The sequence below is a fragment of the Triturus cristatus genome, chromosome 5_2 (assembly GCF_964204655.1).
Source record: "Triturus cristatus chromosome 5_2, aTriCri1.1, whole genome shotgun sequence".
In the NCBI taxonomy this organism is placed as follows: Eukaryota; Metazoa; Chordata; class Amphibia; order Caudata; family Salamandridae; genus Triturus; species Triturus cristatus.
Genome location: NC_140588.1, coordinates 270,633,375 through 270,652,453, shown reverse-complemented (window position 1 = coordinate 270,652,453; position 19,079 = coordinate 270,633,375). Strand labels below are relative to the sequence as shown.

General features: G+C 45.1%; 1 protein-coding gene across 3 annotated transcripts in view; it reads right to left on the bottom strand.

Moving 5' to 3' along the window:
• JARID2 (jumonji and AT-rich interaction domain containing 2) overlaps positions 1-19,079 on the bottom strand; it is a 671,808-nt gene that overhangs the window by 37,521 nt on the left and 615,208 nt on the right. For 2 of the 3 annotated variants that reach the window (XM_085607030.1, XM_085607032.1), the window contains exon 17: positions 5,026-5,133. In XM_085607030.1, coding sequence (XP_085463156.1) covers positions 5,026-5,133 — 108 coding nt within the window. Of the gene's footprint in view, positions 1-4,927; positions 5,134-19,079 lie in introns of all 3 variants that reach the window. The other variant, XM_085607031.1, reaches the window with a different exon arrangement.

Below are 19,079 nucleotides of genomic sequence, written 5' to 3'. Positions count from 1 at the left end.
TGCGCAATCGGGAGCCTCCTCAAAGGGCACTATCTCCTTTCTCTACTCACTCCTCCACTCAGCGTGGTCCACAAACACCCAGCGACATCAACTCCTGTGGGACACAATACTGGATACCCCACCAACAAAAAAGCAATGGGCCTCACTCTACAAAGACATCCCTAAGTTTAATCGGTCTATGCACCTCAGAGAGGCACACTACAAAATTGTGTACGATTGGTACCTCCACCAACAACGGCTACACACCATATTCCCTAATACCTCAGACAGGTGCTGTAGGGGTTGTGGGCAACTGTGAAACTTTAGACATATCTGGTGGGACTGCCTGCACATTAAGCCGTTTTGGAAGGAGATCCTTGCCCAAATTAAACAGATTCTAGGATACCCGATTTCAAACACATTAGAACACACATTACTGGAGCTCAGAGACACTAAGTTAAAGCACCAAACCCATGGGGACCGCTCGGTGATGTGACTTTGCCTCGGGGCAGCCAAGATGGCAGTAGCCGCGGCTTGGAAAAAACTGAAAGCTCCTTCCCTCACACAATGGCACGCCAGACTATGGCGTGCATTGGCGATGGAACGAATGGCGGAAGACTCCCGTAAAGGGTTAGACTACATCGGAGGGCCACTGGTGGAGTACCTTTCCGAGGGGCTTCCCCTATTTGCATGTGGTCCAAGACTGCACGCCCTTCACCTCTTTCACATCTAGTACACCCACTAACCCCTGCGAGTGCGTGTAGGGAAAGCCCGGTGCCCACACCCCGTAGTACCTTTTACAGCCTTCTGATATAACATTCCCAGTGGAAATCTATTTACTATTTTTTTTTTTTCGACCGGGACTCCTTAGTTTATGTTTTTTTCATGTTCTATTGGTAGGGGGGGGTAAGGGGAGACAGGTCAATTGGACACTGACAATACGTGTTGGGTGCCGCTTTCCCATTTACAAACTTTATACGATCTATTAGCCTACTGCACGATGCGGCTGATAAACTGCGTCGGGGTCCTTATCCCCTACAAGTTTTTGTTTTGTATGCTTGCATATTCTGCTTTCTTCAAAACAAATAAAGAGATGTTTGATTAAAAAAAATGTAAAATTACCACTTGAGAAGTCCATCTCCATTAATAGTGATAAGAGTCTCAGTAACAGTTTAACCGGCAAATAGGCTCCACAAAAGCCTTGCACATTTAAAGCTGAAAATAAGCTATTGCTCCACTTTTAAATGTTCACAGGAAACCATCATCAGTGCCAAAGAAAAAGACCGATGCTACTACAGTACACCATGTTGACCACACAGTCAGCAGAAAGCCAATACTGAAAGTGCAGCACATTGCAAATTCTTCTTTGGTCCGATCAGTCTGTACTCCAGGTCAATCATACAGGATGCTTTTGAACTGGCAAAGAGAGAAAGGCTCAATTGGAAGCCTATGGATTTTTTTAGTTTTTCAGATGTCTTTAAACACAGCCCTTTTGTCATCGGCGATCTTATGCAGCAGCTCAAGTTAATGAGCAGTTGCAGCAGCACAAGAGATTCATCGAGTAGTGAAGAAAACAAAATCCTATGCTTATGTCAATAAATGCTCCTGTGACTCCAGGATATTATTGATTGAATTCACCTAATAATATGTATGACTTTGGAAAGCGGGTACGAAGGCTGAGCAGTTCATTTTTTTATTTTATGCATATGCATCAAAACGGATATGCACTTGCACTACTTGATACAGAACACGCCTTGGATACTTTTAACTGGGAATACATATGGGAGATTCTAAAATATATAGGATTTGGATAGAACTATCTAGAATGAACTGGATTGTTATGGACCAAACCCAGAGCAGCGTCCGTATAGGACAGATAGTCTCCTAGCGCTTTGATTGGGCGCGAGAGGTAAGGCAATGGAGCCCCCTGTCCCTCTTATTTGCATTGAGTAGCCGCTGGCATGTAGACCAAGATGAGATCTACAGCATTGGGGGATTCGCACAGGGAGAGTAACGCACAGTGTCGTTATATGTGGACGATGCTCTAGTTTATCTTCATCAGCCAACCTAAGCTGCTCCAATAGTACTACATGCACTCACTAGAAATTTGGGGGAATATCAGGATTCCACATATGTATAAGTAGATATAAATTGTTTGAGTGACTCCCTTAGAGGCACGGTTGACTGGGTGCTACCGGATGTGGGCCATGACAACTTTTCAATATCTCTGAAAAAGAGTCACACATAAGGAGACTGCAAATCAAATTTAATATGAGGAGAGTAATGGAGGGGTCCCGGGACTCCTTTAAGTTCTGAATCAAGTTGCAGTTACCAGTGATACGCGATGGGTAATTTGGCCCGGCCCAACATACACTTCGTACCAACATTTCTTTACACTTTATAAGGGGCAATGTACAAAGTCTCCAAAATATATTTATAGAGTTGGATCAATTATTAGGGGAATTCATTTTGGCATAACAAAGCAGAAAAAAACTTACAAAATTAAAAAAGGAATGGGGCAAAGGGGAGTTTGAGATCCTGAATATGGAGCTATACTACATGGTGGTGCTCCTGTAGCACATGGTGCACTGGTTAATGAGTCAAAATTGGAGGGAAAGACTGCTGGAAAGACCACACTGGATATTCCATCAGAGCACAACTTGATGAGGGGTTCTAGCTCATATATATGCTTTTTTGTATAAAACATGCCAGTTGAGTCTGGGGCAGGCAATTAAAAACATATTTAGATGTCCTCCATATGCATATACGGAGCATACACCCATGTGCTCAGATTGCTCAAAGTATGACAACGGACAGATGGAAGAGGCTCTCTGACACTGGCAGATCTCTATCCAGATAATAGGTTTTTGACTTGTACAGCATCGCGGGAGACTTTCAACCTTAGGCCAGGCCTATTTGTACAATATGTCAAGATACCACGCATTGCTAGAGAAATATGGCCAGTGTTTCCAGAAACACCTACGCCCACTCACACAATGGTAGAGATGTTCAGCGCATCTAATAGTAAAGAGAATGATTTATATTATATATGGCATTAACAAATGCCAACCCACTAGCCAAATTAAAGTTGCAGGACAAATGGCAGGGGATTGCTAAATTACCTATTACGGATGCGGAATGGGAGAAGACTTGTATGGGAACAGAAACAGTTTCGAGTAATCCACGCTTTAAGCTTGTTCAGTACAATTATCTCCATATGACAAATTAACACCAATAAATCTGAGCACAATTTAGCAAGTCCATCAATGTCAAGCGGAAGAGGCTGATTTTATGCATCTTACCTGGCACTGCAGGTGGTACAGGGTTTTGGTTGAAAGTATTAAACATGCTCAAACACTGTACAGGTAGAACTATAGCCTGCACGATTAAGCAATGTATGCTTGGACTCATACCAACAAAGAAAAAGGTAAGCTGGTCAGAAAATCTATACTGCTAGGTATGATGTTCGTACAGCCATACACTGGCTGAGTGTTAGGCCACTGACTAGCGAATACTTGGTTAAAGATATGACAGAATGGGTACTGCAGATGAAACCCAAAAGAAACGAGTCAGACAGGTTGAAAAACTGATAGAAGATTAATGGTGTGGATGGTAATGGTCAGTTTATTGATGGAGATCCCGGACACAAGGCCATCCTGAGAAGCTTGGAGTAAGAGAGGAACAGCGTTAAGACAAATATATGGTTGAATGATGATGGTTCAATACCAACGGCATTGATAAATTAGCATACTGCGATAATCCCCAGAGACATGATTTCACTATACTGGTTATGAGATGCCTTTGATGGGATGGGAGTACGGGTAGGGACGATAAGAGCATGAAAGCGACTAAGATTGCCTAATGAGCTGGTTTAGGTTATGTTGCGTGTTAAATGGTTATAGCAATACTTAAAACATTTTGAACTGTCCTAGTGGGTCTACGTGCTGATTTGGAAACATGATTATCATGAAATGTGTTATTCTCCTTTACAGTTTAAAAGCCCCCCAAAACATTTCAAAATCGTATGTGCCATAAAGATAAAAGAGGGGGGGGAAAAAAAAAAAGAAAACATGCGGGCAACTAATCAAGGGGTCAAATGCTTGCAACTAAAAATAACAATTGCATATAATTTTGCTATAACAGTGCAGCAACCCTTAGTGTTAATGCACTGGTAGATGCGATACTTGTACTGGTGCAAAAATATAGTAGTATTGAATTTTAATTACTGTAACTGGAGGACAGTTTATAAACAAGGGAGACTTACATTTTTAACCCCTTCGCCGCGGCAGGAATTCCGCCGCGGCGCTGGGGGGGTTTGGGGGCAGTTGCGGTGGCGCTGTGCTCGTGACGGAACCACTCCGTCACGATTCACGGGTGAGCTGTGCTCATGACGGAGTGGTTCCGTCACGTCTCCGCCCACTGCGCTAATCGCCCGCACAGGCGGGGAATTAGCGCCGCGTGGGCGGAGCGGCCGCCAACGGCCGCAGCATGACGGAACCACTCTGTCATGAGCACAGCGCACCCGTGGCTCATGACGGAGTGGTTCCGTCATGAGCGGGGAAGGGGTTAAAAAACAGCTAAAGAAAGGAAGTAAAAAACAATGGCAAGGTAAAGTGTATGCCCTACTGCCCAGGCACTGAAGTGCCCATGTCTTCGGGCGCAATGACGGGGCTCTCAAAGCAGGAGAGCTTATGAGTGAAGTATGGTGGTTGGGCGACCAGTGCTGTTGGAGGAGGGCGGGGGAAGCAAAATGTGAATGGCAATCAAATAGACTAATGGATGACGAGTGCTCACCCAAGGACCTTTTATGTAATTCGAAATGTATGAATCTGTTTTAATCTTATGATTTTTGTTTCATTATGTGAGATCATCACAAGCTGAGACACACCTAAAAAACTGCAACAAACAGTAGTCAATCACTGCCCAATTTCAACACTATATTACGTACAGCATTTTGTCATCGCAAATTCCATCTCGTTTTCGGCCAGATGACCCGGATGAAGCGTGTTTCAGTGCTGTATTATTAAGGTAGAGAGCAGCACTGACCTCGTCGTAGCGGTACATCAGCTTCAGCCCCCTGCAAGACTTCTGCTTCTCCACGTGCCGCAGGGCGCACTCCAGGCAAAACACCACATTCTCGTTCTCCTGCACCACCTGCGGAGTCAGAGGGACATGGTCACCAGTGCTCGCAACGGATCGCAAACACATAGCACCAGCAGATCTCACAAAACTATACTGTTCCCTTCCTAATTATGAATGGCATCAGTCGAAATCCGTCATTTCATGACTATTCTGAGCTCAAATCTTAAGGCAGTGTGTTTGGGTCTACTTTGGAAAATATATCTATTTTTTTAAAAACTTTCTTTTTATGTTTTTCTGAAAAAGACATAACAAACATGACAAGTTATCCAGTTTTGTGTCATACATTGAGCACTCGTAGCTATACATGGCATGTCCAGAAAATTCGCAGTGATCAAAAAGGAATTGCCTATGGGGCAGAGAAAGGTGAGGACGTCCGCGGAAGGAGCAGTTCTTTGGAAAATATTAACTGAACTGTACGCTACTGTTCATACATTCACATTCTTGCATTGTTCTGCCATCTAGTGGCTCAATAGAAAACAGTCTCAAAACAAAAACAAGCATTTACAATGCAATGGTCTCGGCAATATTATAGGTAGAGCTATTGGTATTGCTCATTATTTTTTTTATCATTTTTGTATCCCTAAATAAATGGCATTGTCCTTTCTATTGGCATTAGCTTTTTTTTTGCATATGTGATACCTATTGCATTAGCAGAGAGAGAGTGAGGTAGTGAGATAGAGAGAGTGAGGTATTGAAATAGAGAGTGAGGTAGTGATAGAGAGTGAGGTAGTGAGATAGAGAGAGTGAGGTAGTGAAAGAGTGAGGTAGTGAGGGAGAGGGATGTTGTGAGGTAGTGATATATAAGCATAGAGTGATGTTGTGATGTAGTGAGATAGAGAGAGAGGTAGTGAAAGAGAGACTGAAAGTGAGTTAGTGAGATAGAAAGAGTGAGGTAGTGAGATAGAGAGTGATTGAGGTAGTGAGTGGGATATTTAAAGTGGATAGAAATATGGTGGCATCATGTACATTCTTTGGAAAGGAGGATCCTCGGGAGACTTGGGGATACACAGTAATCTTAGCCTCTAGACTGGAATACAGGAAGTGTATTGTTTTGGTACTGGGCATGAAGAAAAATACAAAAGCTACATTATTTATGCCGGCTCCGTTGAAACCAAATTCAAACTTTTAAAGCATGTTATCCCTAACAAATACCATTACATGAATTGACAAGTAAAAGACTGGAAAATAAGGGTAATGAACTTCCTTCATAACACACCTTTCTGCAGTCTTGTCATTGTACTGCTCTGCATCTAAGAGAGGAGGAGAGAGGTCTGTGGGTACAGGAGGACGGAGAGAAGCCACTGTAGTACCCAACATCTAAGAGAGGAGGAGAGAGGTCTGTGGGTATAGGCGGCAGGAGAGAAGCCACTGTAGTACCCAACATCTAAGAGAGGAGAGAGATCTGTGGGTATAGGCGGCAGGAGAGAAGCCACTGTAGTACCCAACATCTAAGAGAGGAGAGAGATCTGTGGGTATAGGCGGCAGGAGAGAAGCCACTGTAGTGCCCTGCATCTAGAGAGAGAAGAGAGGTCTGTGGGTACAAAGGGGCGGGAGAGGGGCCACTGTACTGCTTGCATCTAGAGAGAGGTCTGTGGGTACAGGGGACAAGGGAGACACCACCCTACTGCAGCATGCATCTAGAACGAACGGGGTCTGTGGGTACGGGCCAGTGAAACACCCTATTATAGCATACATCTAGAGAGGGGAGTCCGAAGGACGGTGCAAGAGCAATTTTTAACGGGAATTGGGGTCGTGATTCAGAGGTTGCGAAAGTTATCATCGCACTGAGCAGAAACAAAGGGGGGGGGGGGGGGGGGACAGTCTTGAGACAGGAGAGAGATACGTTCTCGCTACGTTGTTCTTCACAGGGAGGAGGGGTGCAGGCTGTAGGCAAAAGGTGGGGGGCATACTTGCAGACCGACCTCTGCCCCCACCCCCTGCCCTACCGTCACTGCGGTGCATGACAACAATAAAATTTTACGTACTTACACAACAGCCTGACAATCATGGCAGGCCAGGGGCTCCAGTCTACTGAAGACATAGTATAGTGCCCAGCAGGCGCGCAACACCCATTGGACTTACAGGGCTTATTAGTACGAGGTCTCACGTCAGCCACTGCTACATCAGGTAAAACGTATTAGTAGCAGGCTGTTTTCCTCCCACCCTCACCCTCCTGTTGTCCCTTCCATTCTTTCATTGACTGTGTTCCCACCCGCCATACGGAAGAAAAATAAAGCACTAACACGCGGCCAGCACAGTGACCAACCGTCCGTAAATTTCACGGACAGTCCGTAATTTCGGCCATCTGTCCGTTGTCCGTGAAGGATTCTTTAACGGACACCATTTGTCCGTAATTTTAACCGGGCACCGGTCGCACCACCCTAAAGCCGGCATAGCGCCTTCCACCCACCTCCCTGCTTCACTCCGATGCTGTTGAGGCCGGGTGTAACAGACGCCGATGCAGTACCACAGCTCAGATACCGAGCAGCATTGGAGAGGCACAGCGGGATGGCAACCCTCACACCTTCAGCCCGTGATGAGCTGTTAAGAGGTGCTTGAAGGTGACTGAGAGGGAGGGGCTGCAGCTTCAGGAGCAGGGGTATCTATTCAGATGCAAACAGCCCTGAATGCGTCATGTCTCTGCAATTTAGAGGGGCCTCACACATTCCCTTTCTTCCCAGGGCCCCAAACATCCTAGAACCTGCCCTGATTACCCGAGGCAGCACGTGGTTCTCTTCACAGAGCTTAATTACTGTCTCTAAATTGTAAGCAAACCTTGGTTCTTCAAACATGCAGTCTATAATGTAGTAAAATAAAGAAATGGCACAATCGCACCCACACTGATTAACAAAGTATGGAGGACAATCAGTTAAATCAGTTCTCTTGGAGTATCGCCTTTAAGTACTGTACATCACAGTGGGGGATGGCAAAACTAACATTTTGGAAAGAGAGCCCGTCTTCTCGTTGTCTTGTCCAGGAGGGGGTGAGGAGCCCACCCCACCCTGGAAGAGACCAAGATGATACTGGAATACTGCATGCCCACCCCTGTGCCCACCCTGGTGGATCCTGTTCCCCCTCATGTGACGGCTCCTGACCCCCCCCCCCTGTGATGGCTCCTGTCCCCCCATGTGGTGGCTCCTCAGCCCCCCCCCCCCCCTGCGATGGCTCCTGTCCCCCCTGTGGTGGATCCTGTCTCCGCCCTGGGTGGCTTCTGTCCCAGTCCTGGAATGGCTCCTGCAGCGAGGGTGAAGTTCTTGATGGGCCTCCTCTCAAAAAAGCTCAACTCAAATTTAATATGAAAAGGTGGGCGAGTGAGTAAGTGAAGGGATGGGTGGATGGCTGGATGAATTAGTGAAAGGGTGAATGGATGAATGAAAGATTGAATAGATGGATAATGAGAGAGGATGGATGGATTGATGAGTGAGTGGAAGGATGGATGAGAGAAAAGGTAAATAGCTGGATGTATGGGTGGAAGGGTAGCTGGATGGATAAAAGGGTGGATGGATGAGTGAAAGGATGGATGAGTGAAAAGGTGGATGATGAGTGAGTGGGTGGATGGATGAGTGAAATGATGGATGGATTGGTGAATTGATAAGAGCAAGGGTGAATGGATGGACGGATGAGTGAAAGGGTGGATGTAAGGATGGATGAGTGAAAGGGAGGGTAGATGGACAAAAGGATGAATAGATGAGTGAAGGAGTGAAAGGATAAATGGGTGAGAGAAAGGATGGATGAGTGATAGGGTCAATGGATGGATTTATGAGTGGATGAGTAGATGGATGGGTGGGTGGAAGGAAGGATGGCTAAGTGAAAGGGTCGATGGAGAGAGAAAGGGAGGATGGATGGATGACTGAAAGGGTGGATGGGTGGAAGGATGAGTGACTGGGTTGATGGATGAGTAAGTGAATGGATGGGTGAAAGGGTAAATGACTGGATGGATGAGTGAATGGATGGATGGGTAGAAGAGTGGATGGATGAGTGTACAGATGGATAGGATGAAAGGGTGGATGGATGGATAATGGATAGATGAGTGAAAGGATGGATGAAGGGATGGATGAGTGAAATGATAGATGGAAGGATACATGATGGATGGAAGGATACATGATAGATAGGTTTGCAAATGGTTGAATATGTTTGGATATGGCTGGGCTTACTTGTATACTATTGTGCGACCTCCTCTGATGTGTCTGTAAAGCTTACCTATTGTCCTGAAGTTTTGTCCTGAATTTTGACCTCCTGTCCTGAATTTGTGTCCTGAATTTTGACCCTTTGTCCTGAATTTTTACACTCACCGTCCTGAATTTGCACCAATGCCAGTTGGTCAACCTAATCACAGAGCTTTTTTTAAACAAAATGTTTTAAACTCTACTTCCCTCCTTCACGTAGTCCATTCTCTCCCAGCCTCCCTCCCCTGTTGCCCATCCCCACCCGCCATAAACACAAACATTGGCAAATCCAAAAGGCTATTGCCAATGTGCTTTAGCCATTATTTACACCAGTGTGGCTGCTGTTCAACATGGCTAAAAGTTAGAAGTGTAGGGTAGACTGGAGTGGGGTAGATTGGGGTACGGTAGATTGTTGTAGAATGGAATGGGGTAGATTATATTGGAGTGGAGTGGGATACTGGAGTAGATTGGAGTGGGGTACATTGGGGAAGAGTTGGGTTGATCGAGGTAGTAGATTGGACTGGGGTATTCTGGAGTGGGGCAGATTTGGATGGGGAGGATTGGAGTAGGGTAGAGCGGGTAGGGTAGATAGGAGTGGGGGATTGGGTTAGATTGGACTGGAGTGGGATAGATTTGGGTGGCATGTGGTAGAAAGGAGAGAACTAGAGAAGGGGAGATAGAGTGGGATAGAGTGCGGTAGATTGGGTGAATTGAAGTGGGTAGATTGGAGTGGGGTGGGGTTGAGTGGGGTAGATTGGAGTGGAGTCGAGACTGGAGTGGAGTCGAGACTGGAGTGGACTGCGAGATCGGGGTACAGTGGAGTGGGTTAGGTTAGGGTGGAGTGGGGTAGATTGGGTTGATTAGAGTAGGGTCGATAAGAATGGAGAAGAGTGGGGTGGGTAGAATAGAATGGAGTAGATAGTAGATTGGGTGGGGCAGATTGGAGTAGGGTAGATTGATGTGGAGTGGGGTAGATTGGAGTGGGGTAAATTGGCATGGGGTTGGTTAGATTGAAGTGCAGCGTGGTAGATTTGGGGAAGTGTGGTAGAGTGGAGAGGGGTACATTAAGAGTGGAGTGAAGAAGATTGGGTGGATTGGAGCGAGGTAGATTGGAGTGAAGTGCAGCAGATTGGAGAGGGGTAGACTGTGGTAGATTGGAGTGGAGTAGATTGTGATAAATAGGAGTAGGGTGGAGAGGAGTTCGATAGATTGCAGTGGAATCTGGAGTGGGGTAGATTGGAATGGAGTGGGGTAAATTAGACTAGGTTAGATTAGAGTGGAGTGGGTTGAATAGGGGTACAGTGGGGTGGATATGGGTAGATTGGAGTGGGTTTGACTAGGGTGGATTGGAGCAGAGTGTGGTAGATTTGAGTGGAATTGGGTGGAGTGGGGTAGAGTAGACTGGAGTGGGGTGGAGTAGAGTAGATTGGGGTAGACTGGAGTGGGTAGGCTGAATCGCCGTGGAAAGATTTGGAGTAGGCTGGAATGGAGTAGATTGGGTTAGAGTAGAGTACACTGAAGTGAGGAAGAATAGGGTGGGTAAAGTGGGGTGGGGTAAATTGGAGTGGAGTAGATTGGGGTAGGTTGTATCAAAGTGGGGTGGGATAGATTGAAGTGGAGTAGATTAAGTGGGGTGGCGTTGAGGGGCGCAGAAGTGCATGGCATAGAATGTCTTACAGTAGAGGGGCGTAGAATGGAAGGGCTTGTTGCTAGAGTGGGGTGGAGTGTTGTAGGGTGGTGAGGCATGGCAGAGTGGAAGGTCAGAGTGGAGTGGCGTAGTGTGGACTATGCGTGGTGTGGTAGCGCACTGCCGTTACAGACAACACATTTTCAACTGAAATAAAAATTGCATTTGCACCGAAATACGGTTTTACTGCACAGAATCAATAATGTGTCCAAAAGTCATCAACTAGTTTAGTGATGTCTTTTGATCGTATTCAAATATTTGTTTGCACCACACTTCAGATTTACAGAAAAATGTACTAATTTGTACTAATTCTGATAAATTCTGAAACCTGAGCACAGTTCAATTTTTTTGTTGTGCGCTAGGAAAAAACACATCCGACCTACTCCCTCTCCTCTTACATGGATACTCAGCAGGATTGTCACATAAATTCTCTCACTTTGAAGTACGAGAAGGGAAAGAGCTTGACATTTGACCTCTGCCTTTGAATGCACAGCAAATGTGACAAAAAATAAACAAGATTTAAAATCCTGTTTACATAAAGCGAGTTTGTGTAAGAATACAGTAAACAAGGTGTGGGCAATGGGAGGGAGGAACTCTAGCTTTACAGCCTAAAGCAAATAAAGCCAACAAATATCATGCCAGGACATGCGAGTTACAAACCACAAAGTCAATGGTAAGCAACGGGTGGAATGACTTCATAGGTCAACTTTCTGAATGTCCCCAAGATGTATTTAGCAAACCAGACTGCTGCACTGTCTGGTAGGATACGACCTAAAAAGCACTATGACATAGCGCTTTTTAAAATTTTAACTCCACTTCTCCATAAGCAGCACCTCCACATTCACAAAAAAAACACAGATGAGGATGATGTCATGTGAATAAAAGGCAGATAATCAAGATATACCGCCCTACCACCTTTGTACGTTAATGAGTTTTTTTTTTTAAGAAGGCCACCATACCCGACCCTGGTTACACAGGTACAAGTGATCCATTCTCTCTTGATTATTAATTCTCGCTTGGAAGCCGAATGGATCCCAGCTTCTTCCTCCCTCCCTTGATCTAATACTGTTGATGGGTGAATAAATCAACACAGTAGCGTTTAGTAAAGGTATGTGGGCTAATCCACGTTGCTGCTTTACAAATAATATAGGACTATTTCCTACGCAAGCCACAGTAGCTCGTTTACATGTGGATTGAGCTTGCGGTGGTGCTGGAAGCACCCTTTTGGCTTTTTGATAAAATGTCTGAATGCATCTAACTATCCTTCAAGGAATTGCTGCTTGTATATTGGTGCCCCCTGGTGAGGTTTGTTAAAAGCAACAAAAAGCTTGTTATGTCTTTCAGAAAGATTTTTTTCTGTCAATGTAACATATAATGTTATGTAGGGACCGCACTGCTACTGTGTCTGGGTTAGGAAAAAATAAAGGTACTATAAGGTCTGACTTGTATTAAAGGCTGAGACCACTTTGGGTAGAAATTTTGAAATTGTTTGCAGAGCTAATTTGTTTAGGTACATTTTAAAGAAAGGTTCTTGCAATGTAACTGCCTGCAATTCACATATCCTTCTGAGAGAAGTTATTGCCACTAGAAAGACAACTTTCCAAGTTAGAAATTGGTGTTGACATGAAAGAAGTGGTTTGAATGGTGGCCCCATAAGCCTGGTTAAGGACAATGTTTACGTTCAAGGCTGCAGCTGGTGCAGGGGAGGGCGGGATAACTTGACTCCTTCCATGAATGCTTTGATTACTGGTAGTTTAAACAGGTACATTAATTGCCTCTGTTTTGCATGTAGGCAGCTGGTGCTGCTAAGTGCAGTCTGATCGATGTGTAAGCAAACCCTGATTGCTGCTGATGGAAAAGATAGCCTATAATGTCTTGTTCTGTAGGTGCTAAAGGTTGAATTTGTTTATTAGTACAATAATGTACAAATCGCTTCCATTTTGCAGCGTAACATGCATTTTAGGCCTACAAGCTTGTTTAAGGATATCCATACATTCTTGTGGTAATTTTAAATGACCAAATTCCAGGATTTTAGGAACCAAATTGAGTCCTTTGGGATTGAGGTGCATCAGTTTTCCTTGAGCTTGCGTTTGTAGGTGTGACCCAAAAAAAAGTAGTTTCACGTGTGGCACTAAAGATAGTGGCAGCAGGGTTGTGAACCATGCCTGCCGTGCCCATGTTGGGGCTATTAGGATTAGTGATAAGAGATGTTTGTGTTAACTTCTAAACTACATACAGAATGAGTGGGAGTGGAGGAAAAAGGTAGGCAAATACTCCTGACCAATTCATCCACAGGGCATTGCCCTTGGTGTGGGGGTGGTGGAACCTGGAGGTGAAGTTCTGGCATTTACAGAAAGCGAAAGGGTGGCTATGCTATCTTGATCTGCACATCACCATATGTACAAAGGTCGTGAAAATTGCACTATGTCACTCTCCAACCATTTAGTATTGGGTGCTAAAATGGTGCCAAATACTCATCCACCTAGAGTATTACTCTTTTGTATCTACAAAGTATTCCAAATCCAAATCCACCTCATAAGCACTGTAGCACACCTGAGCAAAGTCACTGTAGAAGTTACTTGCACAGTTCTATTGTTATCCATGCAAAATATTCACAGTTGTTCTGTCCATTCAAAATGTGTACTATATGACACAGGAAACGCCACAAAGTGATGCAAATCCACTTCAAGCCCGGTAGGGCTTCCTCAAGGCTTTTTGAATGAATAATGATTTCTTTGATATAATCAGTCGGTCTTTTGTGGAACATCTGTCTTTGTTAAGATCATTTCATAATCAGATATATAATATGATATGCGTGGTGACAGATCCAATCACCATCGATCCTAGCTTGTACGTTCCGATCAATTCTGAAGTAAGAGGGTCATAACTCCTAGGACCATGTTAAGTCCTCACTGCTGTCCCGCGTCCCAAAAGCTTATCCCCGTATTCGCCTTGCACGCAACAAAGACAGATGTTCCAGGAAAGACCGACTGATTATATAAAAGAAATCATTATTAATTCTAAAAACCTTGAGGAAGCCCTGCCAGGCGAAACACATGTCGGCTGCTGTGTGAATTTGGAATAAAGATTGACTACTAAAATCTCGACAGGGATTTGGATCACTTTGTGGCGTTTTCTGTGTCATATAGTACACATTTTGAACGGACAGAACAACTGTGAATATTTTGCATGGATAACAATAGAACTGTTCAAGTAACTTCTACAGTGACTTTGCTCTGGTGTGCTACAGTGCTTATGAGGAGAAGTTCTGGCATTTCGCGTTGAGGTGAGTGGCAAATAAGTCTATATCCGTTGCCCCCAATTTTCCGAAGTAAGAGTGGAGTAGTGACACATTGATCTCCCACTCGTGCACCTGCTGTGTCCCGCTGAGCATATCTGTGAAGTCACTGCACACCCCAGGTAGGTATTCTGCTTGGAGGTGGATTTTGTGATAGATTGCCCAGTGCCAGCTGTGCTCTGATTGGAGGGATAGCTGTGAAGTGTGTGTCCTCCCTGCTTTTTAATATAACGCATTGCAGTCATATTGTCTGTTCATATTAGTACTATTTTCTGATTTAGATGATTGCGAAAAGCTTTGAGGGCTAGCTGAATTGCTTACAGCTCTAGATGATTGATATGCAGATGTGGTGAGTTATTGTTCATAGACCGTGAACTGTGAGATCTTGCATATGTGCTCCCCATCCCTGAAGGGATGAATCTGTGGTAATGGTAATTTGCAGAACTGGTGCTTTGATGGGCCGGCCTCACAACAAGTTGTTGCTGTTCCACCACGTCAGAGACCGATGAGTTGCTGGCCCTACCAACACTAGATCTTGTAGATGCCCCTCCGCTTGAGACCACTGAGACTGCAGAGCACGTTGAAGGACATGCATAAGTAGATGAGCGTGTGGTACTATGGCTATGCAGGAAAATATCATACCTAAAAGCCTCATCACTACGTTTACTGTGAGGTGAGCCGGTGGTTGAAAAAAAGGGAGTGTTTCTGCAAACTCTTTCGCTCTTTCTGAACTGGGATAAGCTTTGGCTGTAACTGAAATGAGAGTTGCACCTAGGAACGGCTGAATTTGCAATGGTTGCAGATGAGATTTTTGTATGTTGACAGTAAACCATAGTTTGTGAAGAAGGTGGATGTCTTGAAGACACTGTGGGTAGCTTGTGCTTTTGAGGAGCCAATTGTCTAGGTAGGTGAAAATATGTATTCCCTCCCTTCTGAGTTGCGCCGCCACCACTACTACAAGGAACTTTGTGAAAACCCTTGGAGCTTTGGTGGCCCCAAAGGGTAGCATCTTGACTTTATAGTGTTGCTCGTTTAGTTGAAAATGAAGATAACGGCAGTGAGCTGGATGAATGGGTATACAGAACTATGCATACTAGAGGTCTAATGCAGTCATGAAATCTCCTTGCTGTAGCAGAGGTATCACCTCTTGCAGTATGACCATGTAAAAGTGTTCTCAGGAGATGTACCTGCTGAGGGGCCTAAGATCTAGGATAGGTCTGAATGCTTTTTCCTTTTTGGGGATTAGAAAATAAAGAGAGTATATACTAAGTGTCCATGATGTTGTAAGGGTACTATTTCTATTGCCCCTTTTGAAGGAGAGAAAGAACCTCGTCCTGTAAAAGTGTAAGATGTTCCTTTGGCATATTCTGTTGTTTTGGCGGGATTGTGGGTGGAGTTCGGTTTTTAAACAATACCCGATTATGAATAGTACCCATTAGTCTGTGGTAAGGTTTGCCATTGTGGATAGAAATTTTGTAACCTTCCCCCGACAGGTGTTATATGTGGTTGGGGAAGGTGTGGGTGGTTACTGTTTTGGAGGGGTGGTAGTTTTGGTAGTGGTTGTGCAGCCTCTACCATTATTTCTATAATTTGTTTTATAGAAAGATCCCCATGTAAATTGACTCTGAAAGAGTGTTGCTGTTTATTGCCACTGCTGGTGTCAGTGGAGGAACCTCCTATAGTTGCACCCCTGTACTGACCCCCTATGAAAGGAACCACTGTGTTGATATTTGTAGGACCCTCATTGCTTTAGCGGTTTGTGTCCCGTTTCGACTTCTCTAGCTTATCATCCACCTGAAGCCCAAAGATTTTGCCCATCAAAAGGTAAGTTGAGCAGGTGTTCTTGTACATCCAGTTTGAAGCAGGAAACTCTGAGCCATGCATGGCATCTGATGAGGATACTGGTGCTAACGTTTCGGGCGCTTGTGTCTGCGAAGTCTAAGGCATATTGTATAGTGGCATTAGATATAGCCCTGCTTCCTTCTACCAATTGTGTTCCATGTTGTTGGTATTGATCAGGGAGGTTTTGAAGTAGTTCTTGCATTTCATCCCATGTGGCCTTATTGTATCGGGAAAGTAGTCCCACAGAATTTGCAATACGCATGTAGCTGGCTGCTTGTGCTGCAACACGTTTACCTGCAGCATCATACTTCCTATTCTCTTTATCTGTAGGAGGCGCATGCCCTGTGTCTTATGAATTTGCTCTTTTCTTGGCTGTGTGTACCACCATAGAATCTGGTGTGACTTGCCCCTTAATATAGTCAGGGTCCAATGGGCATGCTTTATATATTTTTTCAATATGAGGGGTGACTACCCTAGATGGAGAAGGAGGGAAACAGAAAGGGCGTGTGCCCCTCCCCTTCCTTTTCTTCTTTGGATGATGGGTCGGTTGAGGCCCAGCAATGTCCTCCTCAAAAAAGTGTTTTTCCTTTTAGGAAGCGCAAGGGAAACAGGTGGTGGTGGCGGCTTGGAGCTTAGTTTCTCAGTGTCTGGGTGTACAAAAAGAGTCTTCTGTCCTTCATCTAGTTTGTCTTGCAAGCGCTCAAGAATGGGATGCAATCGTTTCTGCTTTGGCTCTGTGCTAATTTTAGTGTTTTTCGACATCAAAGATGTGGAAGACGTCAAAGAGCCTTTTGTACTGGTTGCAGTCTCACGGATTTGTGGTTTTGAGGGAGACCGCTTATTCTCCGCTTTCGATGCCGAAGGCTTTGTAGATAGGCCATCTTTCAGTTCCAAGGATTTTTTTTGGACTAGTGCTCGTCACCAGGAGCAAAATGAGCCCAAGATCATACAAAACGGCCCAACAGGACCTGAAATAACAAAGAGAGAGGGATTTAACATTTGACCCGCCAGCTGGGAGCTGGAGTGCAAGGAGCTCTGCTGCCCGAGGTCCAGAAACCCCAACGGTTGGCCAGGAATGGGGGTCAACGTGAGGAGCATGTTTTAATTGTAAACCCTAGGAGAGAACATGCCTGGGGCCCCCTCATCAGAACTCTGAAGAATCAGATCCCCAACCCCTGGGCCCTTTATTTCATATATGGGGGCCCAGGACCCCAGCTCCAGGCCTGCTCACCAATAGAAACCAGGAAAGCGCAGTCACACCCCTCCCCACCAGGCGCAAAAGTGGAGCCCGGGACCCTATCTTCAGGCCCCCAACGCTGCAGTGCCCTTGTGCCTCCACTTCCAAGAAGATTGGAAAGGAGCTCAGGACCTCATATCCAGGCACCAGCTGCAGAGGCTGCACGCCCACTTCTCATGTCCATGTCTGAGGGGAGCCGCAGTGCAAAAAGTAACATCCCACCCACTTGAAGTGGGAAGGGGAGAACAGCGCTGCCGGCTTCCGTATCAACAGCAAGGAGACTGCTGACTTGTGGGGAGCCAAACCAGGCAGCCAGAGGTGGCCTCCCTGCGCTGCCCCCAATGAAGGGAGGCATGCAAGGTGTCCGTGTAGGACTGGGCATGCCCAGCAGAAGAAACAAACAAGGCAACAAGGAAGCTGCTAGGCTCGGCAGCAGCATCCAAAGAATTTGGCTGGAGCCGCTAATTATATATTCACACTACCGGGAAGTGGCTCCCTGATGTGCTGGGTGTGGCTTTGCTTGCGCGCAAGGTTTTTGCTTCTTGTGGTGGCCCCAAGAGCAGAACAGAGAGAGCATGGAGGCTGCAGGAATACATCAGCTCCCCCAAAGGAAACCCCAAGAAAACTTGCACTGAAGTATTGACCCTATGTTGAAAGGGTCAAAGAAGCTGTTACCACTCTAGTCCCAAGGCTGGAACGTTTGCTCTCTAGTTGTGAGTGCAGCGCTCCCACTGCTGGTTCTATGGCTGTAGTTTGTGTGGCCTAAAGTTGTTAAAAAAATAAATAAAAGACAGACACATGGTTATGTTTGAACAAGGATTTATTAAAAAAATATGTACAATGCTTATAATAATGCTTAATTTAAAGGGGTTGTTACTACTGACAGTAATGATTATTCCTGAATGGCTGCAATGCTTTATTAGTTATATAATGTGTGCACATGATTGTAATGCGTTTTCACTTAAAATTATTGCAGATGGATTCTGGTTACTGACATCAGTGATGAAGTGAGGTATTATGACTTGTGAATCTGGTATTCAAGTCTGGTTACATTGACCTGCTGTAAAGTGGCACCCCCTATATGGTTATGTGCTGTGTTGTATCTTTGTACTGTGATGTTTGGGGTCATGACCCTTTAGGCTTTAAATGCGATGTTGCCAAAGTTATTTCCACCAGCCTTATGTATATTTGTAAATTACTGTGGAGTATTAAGTAGACTGTGCAACAAATGTACTTTTCCTTTTTTAAAGAAAGAGACTGGAGAATAATTGAGTGTCGTGGAGTGCCAGTGAATGGCTATTACTAGCCCACACCAAATCCCCCGAGTAGGGCTTGGACTGCTCTGCTTCACTACCCTAGGACAGTCAAGCGCTACCATGGGGTGTTTGGTTCTGAGTGAAGGGGTGAATGTGGACCCCTTACTTGTGCATGCCGCACAATTAATGGCCGGTTTCCTTACAGTTGGCATTTTGCTTTCTCCTAAGTTGCGAAGAGGTCTATGGGCAGAGATTTTTTTTATTAATTTTTATTTCTTGTTTTAGCTCCCACCCATGAGAAATCTTTTCAGTCTGCTTAACATGTCTGATTCTGTGTTTTTACTCCAGGAAGGTTTATTGAAGCAAGTATTAGGTTTGTCGGGATGGCCCTCTCCATAAGTCTTGTGCTAGTTTGGACAGCATGTATGATCTTGCCCCTCCCTGTTTGTTGATGTAAAACATGGTGGTTAGT